We start from the raw sequence: 8,577 nt of genomic DNA on the forward strand, positions 1-8,577 counted from the left end.
GAGCAGAGTGCAGGTTTCTTCCCTGCACAGGAGTTAGGACAGAAAGAAACTTCTTTTGTGCACTTCACGTTTGTATGGGGCAGCCCCCCCATGCAGCTGGCTGGCTAGCCCCGACCCACCATTCCACACCATGTGCTGGCTGTGCAGTGTGGTCCCTACAGCACGTCCTGGCCTGCATGAGGTGAAGGCTGCTGCACTTCATGTTCTCCAGGGGCTCACCAAGCGCTAGGGGGTTGGCTCCCTAGGCGGCAAATATCCTCAGGGGTCAGCCAGCCCCTGAAAGGCAACATATGCCGGGTGGGGGAGGAGTGGGCTGCCCCTCCCCCTGCCTAATAAACCTGCTGACCACATCATTTCAACTGGTCCCTCCACTGCCAGCTGAAGTTCTGTTGGGGGGCTGGCCCCTGGGCCCTGCTCCAGTACTCTTCCCTCCCAAAGTGTGGAGCTTGGAGGAGCCGCAGTCTCTGCAGTGGCCTGCTGGCTGTATTTTCACCAGGAAAATAGTAGCTGAGTGACCTGCTGACATGGCACAGTCAACAGCGTGCTCCCACCACTCTTTTTCCAGTCGCATGGAGCCAGTTTGTTCCACTTGGGCATTACGGGAACACGGAATGGACAGCTGGGTGCTCCCAGTGCTTATTTGGATGCTTCACCTTCCCCCCTTACTTTTCTACACAAGATCTGGTTTTAACCCACTGTTATCACAAGCAACACTGTAGTATGTAGGATTGACTGTTCCTGGGTGTGCTGCCTTAAAATGAAAGGTATTCTTTCATCGGGGGAAAACTAGCTGAGTGATCTGCTGACATGGCACAATCAGCTGGGTGCTCCCACAACACATTTGCGAAGAGTGCTTCAGCGTCTGAAGCCCCCCCCGTTCGGCTTTCTTTCCTTTGGGATTCCCTACTTTCCTTCTTTGTACACAGTATTAAATCTTCCCCTATTCACACGGATCCAGACTCATCCACTGCTTTGTGTTTTTTCACCGGGGGAAAACTAGTTGAGCAAACTATTGACATGGTTTAGTCAGCTGAGTGCTCTCAGGACACATTTGATTAAAAGGTACATAATGTGAATGACTCAAAAAAATTTCTCTCATTGGGGAAAGAGACTTCTGAAAAATGACAGTTTGTTTTCAATGTGAGAGGCACGAGGGCAATAAATTGCCAGAAAATGACATCATACACCCACGACAACTTGTGGGGCATTTTTTCCCATAACGTGCCAGCAAAAAAAAACCCAAAAACCAGAGTGCTGCGCAGCTGAGGGGACTGTGGGATAGGTTCCCCCAAAGCACTGCTGCAACAGTCATACTTTGACGACTTAGTGGGGAGGCTCTAAGTCAACTTTGTGGGGAGGTGCGGAAACTCAACTTCGACTTTATAAAACCCAGTGTTACAAAGTCGACTTTAATAAATTTTGTAGTGTCAACATAGCCTAAATGACATTATTTGTAAGGTCATCGATGTAACTCCCAGTGCTCTCGCTAAATACCCGCTGAAGAAATTGCACTCAATAGATACATCTGGATTCTCATTCAGTTTCAGTTGGATACAGCAATCAGCACTTCTTGTCCTAAGTTGCTTTGTACTCTGGTCGTGCACTGTTAAATAGCTGCTATGTTCCATTCCCACCTTGCTTTCAGTGGTGGGTGAAATTATCCCTCTCTATGCCTCACTGATCTCACAAAGGTGTTGTTGAGGCTTAATTAGTCTTTGAATGTGCTTTGGGATACTTGGATAAAAAACACTAGAGACGTGCAAAGTATTGTTATTCATGAGTAGTCAAAAAACGGAATCCTGTTTGTAAGGTACAGAATTTCATTGTTCCTATGGCACTCACAACGAAACTAGTAGGGACACAGAAGACGGGATAGACAACGGTAAATTACAAAGCTATAGTGCCATCAAGGGGGCTCTTGCGACATCAAATTCTGAAAGAACAGCTCCTATGGAGAGAGCTGTCACCAGAAAGGCCAAGCTCATATTCCAACTTTTTTTTTTTTGGCTACAGGTAGATTACAGAGCCAATCTTTTGACTTTTAATTTTTATTCTCCTCCCTATTCCCTATTTTTATTTTCCATTTTGACCTATATTTAAGAAGCACATAATGTGGCAGGAATTAAGAGGCACTATTGAAAAAAGGTCATTTAATAAAAGAAGAAAAGACAAAAACCTAAAAATCCTCATGTTACACCGTGGTCATTTGTTCATAAATTTATTTTTAAATGACTGTATCTGTAATAAAGAAACAAATGTTGTTAGTGTTGAGGAGATGCAGCAAGTAGTAACAATGCAATACCATTTTCAGTGTGATCATTTATGTCTGAGGATTCTGGTTCTTTGCTTTTTAATGCTCGTGTCAGATGTTACGATCTTACCTTTTCAAATACGAGTTTCTCATCTAAGAAGAGAGGAAATGCCGCAGGGACACAATGCGTCTTTTTGTGCTGTCCAAATACACAGGCACTGAGATAGAGCTCATTTTTGTCCTTCAGCAACACGCCAGGGCAAGTTATCTGGAAGACCAACATATTTATCATACAAACTGAGCTTCAACATTTGAATGAATGGTTATATTTGGGAGAAAAAAATAGAATGAGCTAAGATGAAAATAGCTGTTTGCTTGGGAACCATATGGTAACATAATTCAGTGGTATACCCTCCTTTTCCAAAGTAATTCTAGCCACGCTTAATTACAGTAAGGCAACTATTAACAGTATTTAAACATTCAGGACCAAGTTCTCCCCTAGTGCAAGCAGTCACCACTCCATTAACTTCAGCCAGAGCTGAATCAGACTCCCAGGTCTTGGGGTCACACTTCATAATGATGCTGATATTCACAATCCACTTTGTTTAATCACTAAGGGTTATATTGAGCAAACAATGAAACATGAGATATCCAAAACACATCCCAACAGCCAAAAGCTTCCTATGTCCGAAAACATAGCCTTCTGGCAGTGAAGAGTCCATCAATGAAATGGGCGGGGGGCGGATTATTGCTTGTGAACAAATTCAATCTGCCTAAGAAAGGGACACTTGTTTAACGTTAGATCTTTTTAAGTGTACGTAAACGTCTGTGGGAAATAGGTATAGCTCTCGAGCTCCTGGTGCATTGCCAGTACATTGCCTCCTGGTACACTGCCACTCCTGATGCCACAAACTTTGAGTACCTCAAAGGAACAACAAAGGGAGAGTAAACAAGCATTCCTTGTAAGTGGAGAGCTTGGGTAGCCAGCCACAAGAGAGTCAGGCGCTGCCCAGCAGATCAGCAGAGCATCCAGAACACCCTCAGCAGGCAGCGCATGTTCCTACGGGTGGTGCACATTCACTCATGCCTCGGTGCCCCTAACAAAATGTATTCTGCCCACAATGGAAAAAAATAGAGGGAACACTGGACTGGACTTTTTTTTTTCCCCTGCACCTTGCTGGCCGGTGGCCAATGCATTACCTTTCACATCTATTTCTAAAGAATAGGTTTAATTCTCTGGCTAGTGAGCATCTCCTCCATTTTTTCAAGCTGTGCTGTGCATCACACAATTCTCAGGTATTCTCTCACATTACAAGCACACACAAATCTCCTCCTCCAGCTACATGTTATTTTTCTCCAGTTCCAATGGTTCTGCTGTGTGATCCAGCTGGACAATTCCTAGTCTCCTTTCACTTCAGTTTATGCTGCTCCCATATTATCACAGTATTATAAATGTGAGGCTGCCACTTGAAACACAAGGTTGCAGGAAAAGCAATGCTTGGATTTTCAATTGCTAGCTAGAGAAAAGGAACAGAGTGACAGGAATTAAGTGAGGTATATTTGCTCCTGTTCTCCTCCCAGATGAACAGTTTGCAGGAGGAATCCCTACTGGACCTAAAGAAAGATTCTTCAAACATTACAAAAAATAATCCTTGAATGAAAGAAGTTATGGAGGCTAAACCCAATGGATTTGTGCTGTGCTTAATTTGTAACGAAAGAGGTGCTGAGGCTTAGGCAATTTTTTTAACATTGCAGCAAGCCCAGATGTGAGGGGGCTATGAACTGCCAAATTTAGAGGTGCTGGAGCTTAGCCCTGGATCTGTGGAATTTAATGGGGGTCTGTGGTCTAAAACAAGAAAGTCTGTTAAAACATATATTAGCTATGCACCAGGTCCCCCAGCTCCAAGAGCTGCGATCTCCGACGAAAGGCACCAAGTTAACAGTCCTCAAGATTGAAACAGATCTGCTTACGTGAAACCCCTCCCTTTGTAAGTATGAACATAAGAAACTTCTCCAGGTAGTTCCTTGTAAACTAGGGGAAGATTCCTTGAGCTACAAGCTAAGAGACAATGAGATCATCTCAACTCTTCAACTTACTGTGCTTAATATTTCTGTGCTCTTCACAACCTTTAATAACCATGGCCTCATATCTTTACCTTAGTGCAGATAAGGAAAATGAAAGCTTGAAGCAGGTCACTGAAGTCAGAGCTGTGAGAACAGAATCCAAGTATCCAATCCCATACATCCAAATTTCATTCAGTTCCCATATTGCCTTGCCAAAAAAATGAAGTTCTTGCCAGATCAGGGTTCAGATATGCAAGAAGCTTGCACTTCTGGTGCCTTGTACGCAAACTGATGGCTAATTTAAAAGAGCTGAAAAAGCACTAAAGCTACAAATTTAAAAGCCAGTTTATGGTTATATGTCAGTGAATTACAAAAATACATTTTAACTCACTAAATATTTTCCATAAGATGTCACATGGAGCTACACAGATGCTGGCAGCTATGCAAATGCCTCTATTTGATGGCATCTCTTAAGACAAGAGAAGACAGGTTTACTCTATGTTGTGTTATGTAATGTTAATATTACCTCCAAGACAAGCACAGTTATGGGAGCAGCAGTGCTAGCCCCAAAATGATTTCAGAATGTGCCTGCAGGCACTATAGGTAAAGATGATAAACTAGGCCAGCATTCATGCTCATTCAATTTGTGTCTGTGCCAGACTTATCAAATATGTAATAACAGTGGTCTTGGGATGTAATCAGCAACCAGTAAGGAAAGGAATGAGATTCACCAAACTCATTCCACATGAGTGGGGAGTCTAGTATAATGAACCAAGAGCTCTTTTCAAGGGGAGCCCTGCTGTTTGATTTTACATGCAGTTTTAGGACTGTGCTATGTGTACTTAACTTCATACTCAGGGCTTCAAAAATCCATTTACTTACTCTTTACTGACACATAAGATGCTCTCAGCATCAAGGGCAATGAATGCCTAACAATTCCTATTGAGTTTTCACTTACAATAAGGTGTTAGCCAATAAGGTTGCAAAAGTAACCTTCCAAATATGAATGGCATGTGAACAGGTGCAACTTCCTTGGCTTGCAGACACACAGCTGTGATAATTCAGTATGTTGTTGCAGGTGAAAACTCTCCAGTTGGCAGTGAAATGAAGAAGCAGGTGAATTTCCACTCTGCGGCTACTTAGGAAAGGTACAAGTAAGTATCAAAGGCAGGCACAGGAGCTATTCCCTAGAAAAAGAGCATTCAGAATCAAAGCTGGTAGATGAAGCCAGATACGAGTGTGCCAGATTAGAGAGGTTGAACCTCTAGTACCCTCCCCAACCTTCATGTCATCCACCTGGGGCTGTTTTAGAGCAATCATATGTAAGGCTGATGGACCAGGGTTGTCAGCAGGAGGGAATGAACCTGTGATGTTGGGGGTTAAAGCCACTCTCTCTAAAGTCTCTACTGCATGATCTGAAAGACAGCTGACTTTCAGCTAAGGCCAAAGAGCAGAGAGTTCACTCTCCCTTGTCAACAGACTCAGTGCCTCTGGGCTACACATGCAAGTACCAGCTGCAGGAACAAATCAGAAACCAAAAATGCCAAGCCCATTACCACCATAGCCTCTAACTGACAATGGGAGGATAATGCATTTTTATATCTTAGATGGCATCCATGATTTTTCTTTGTGTAAAGTGCATTCACGAACCATTGGATCAATATAATCTAGGGATTAAAGCAAGCACTGACCATGCAGTCAACATGTAATGACATCGCAATGTCACTTTGCCAGCAGGCAAACAGGAGATTTAAAAATTATGATGGGAAGGAACAGCTATGCTGAATAAATGAAAATACAATACACCCCCAAAAATGCAAGCAACTTGAGTGTGCATCTCAGGTTAAGGTGACTGGAAGTGGCAGGGAAACTGACATGCATTGCTGCCTGGGTCAGTTTCCCAGCTCCTGTCAAGGAGGGCAGATGAGATGCTGCCCCTGACAGGAGTGGAGAAACCATTCTTGTGAGGGCCAGCAGCCTGACTCTCGCCACCCCTCACAGGTGTGGTTTCCCAGCTCCTTTCAGGAGCAGTAAAAGTCAGACTGCTGCTATCCTGGACAAGTGCAGTTTCTCTATTCCTGTCAGGTGCAGTTAGACTCAGGCTACCATCCCAAACAGGAGTGGTTTCCCTGGTCCTGTTAGGGGCAGCAGCCTTACTCTTGGTTGCCACCCCTGACAGGAGCCATTCCTGCTCCCCTCAGTGGCAGCAGCTGAGAGTCAGGCTCTCAGCTGCCGCTACTGACAGATAGAGGGAAACTGACCAGGGCAGCAACACTGGTCAGTTTCCCAGCTCTGCAAGCAGAGGGGAGTGGGGAGCCAGGCTGCCACATGGTTCCTAGCTTCCCTCAACTCCATGGACCCAGGAAATTGACCAGGGCTGCTGCCCTGCTCAGTTTCCCCACTCCTGTTAGTGGCAGTGCGGAGAGCCTGACTTTCAGCTGCTGCCACTAACAGGAACAGCTGCCACCTATGACAGGAACAGCAACAGCTCCTGTCAGTGGTGGCAACCAAGAGGTAGGCAGCTGAAAGTCAAACTGCAGCCCAGAGAGGTGTGGGGAAACTGATCAGTGCATCAGCACTGGTCAGTTTCCCCAGGGCCTGTGAGTGGGCAGCCCAGAGCCAGACACTCCTCTGCCAGCCACTCACTGGAGCCAGGAAACTGCCCAGTGCCACTGCAATGGATGATTTCCTGGCTCCCCAGAGTTGCATGAAATTTGAGTTATTTGGGATTGCGCAAGAACACAACCCCAATGTAAGTCGTGGTCTAGTCTATAGGTATGCTACTTTGTGCTGTCAACCAAGGTGATGTCACATGACTCCTGCGTAACATCTCCATAACTACCTGGAGTACGTGTTTCAATTCCAATTTTATTCCATCCCGGCATCTCAGGAACACACAGCCCTGCACTGCACACAACTGAATGGGATGAGACTAGGTCCAGAAGAAGAGAGTGAAAATATTGCCATTTACACTGCTACTGGCTAATGTTCTCTGTAAGGCCCGCGCTGGGTCATCCACCCCTGCGAAATTCAGATCCCCTCCACCAGCTGATTAGCAGAGCACCCAGAGCCAGCAGCAGGGGTGTTCTCTAGTGGTGCACGTCTGCACACGCCTCGGTGCACATAATAAAATTTATTCTGCCCGCGGGTGGAAAATATTAGCGGGAACATTGCTACCCACGCTGGTCTCCTGGCACTTGGGGGGATGAATTATAACCGTCCCCACTTCTCCTCTTTCACTAAAACCCAGGCTGTAGACGCTGGAAGGAGACACTGGCAGGCAAGAGCTTGGGCCGGGGAGACCCGCCCGCTCCGGCGGCCAGACTGCCCTGAGAAATACCAGCAGGCTGCTCTCATCTCAGGTTAATTTCTCGCCTCCCCCAGGCTGCCCAGGTCTCCAGCCGCCGCCCCCGGCTGGGCGGGTTTGACGCGCTGGGGAGAAGCGCCGCTGAGGGGGCGGGCGCGGCTGGCGATAGGACTGCGGGCTGCCGGGGGAGGAGGCTGGAACTAACGGCCCGCAGCCCATCTCGGCGCCGCGCCGCGCGGCGGGGTGGGGCGGAAGGGGAAACCGGGGCCGCTGAACACCCCCCCCGCCCCCGCCCTGCTGCAATCGCGCTCCGGGCTCGCTCGGGCGGCACCGCCGGTCAGCGAGCAGCTCGGCGGTTGTGCGCCAGCCCGGCCGCTCCGTGCCTCAGTTTCCCCGCTGTCCCCGGAGAATGACTCCCCCCCCCCCCGCTCGAGCGACGGCGGCGGGGGGAAGGGACAGAGGAGCAGCACTCCCTGACCCCCCTCCCGCCTCGCTACAGCCGGGGGGGCCGCCGGGCCAGGCCTCCCCCCCACTCACCGAGCGGAGCTCCAGCTCCAGGGCGCAGAGCAGCGCCTTCCGCGGCATTGGGGGCGGGGGCGCCGGCCGGAGGGGATGGGCGGCTCCCGGCCCGCACAGGATGCGCCGCGTCGCTCCCTCGGCCCCGCCCGCAGGGACCGACGCCGTTGTCGTGGCAACCGGAACGTTTCCGGATGGGCCCGTGTGACCCAGGGCGAGGGCGGGGCTAATGGAATGACGTTAGCGACATCAGACAGCGCAAATCCTTCGGCAGCATTGCGCATGCGTGACAGGCTGAGGCGCGTGACAGCTTGGCGTGCGCGGTTCGCAGCCTTACACCCCGTGCCCGGCGGGAGCACCCCGTCCATCCCCCAGCGGCAGGCGTCACTGCTGAGAGGCCGCTGTCCCCCACGCCTCGCCGCTGCATTATGCTCCCGTA

General features: G+C 48.5%; 1 protein-coding gene across 1 annotated transcript in view; it reads right to left on the minus strand.

Moving 5' to 3' along the window:
• Window positions 1-8,325, minus strand: part of SPATA6 (spermatogenesis associated 6) — a 53,326-nt gene extending 45,001 nt beyond the window's left edge. The window contains exons 1-2 of the mRNA XM_075002824.1: window positions 8,160-8,325; window positions 2,382-2,519 (exon numbers count right to left, since the gene is read on the minus strand). Coding sequence (XP_074858925.1) covers window positions 2,382-2,519; window positions 8,160-8,207 — 186 coding nt within the window. The 5' untranslated portion in view covers window positions 8,208-8,325. The remainder of the gene's footprint in view (window positions 1-2,381; window positions 2,520-8,159) is intronic.
• Window positions 8,326-8,577: the final 252 nt, after the last annotated feature.

This window comes from Carettochelys insculpta, chromosome 9, assembly GCF_033958435.1.
Source record: "Carettochelys insculpta isolate YL-2023 chromosome 9, ASM3395843v1, whole genome shotgun sequence".
Classification (NCBI taxonomy): domain Eukaryota; kingdom Metazoa; phylum Chordata; order Testudines; family Carettochelyidae; genus Carettochelys; species Carettochelys insculpta.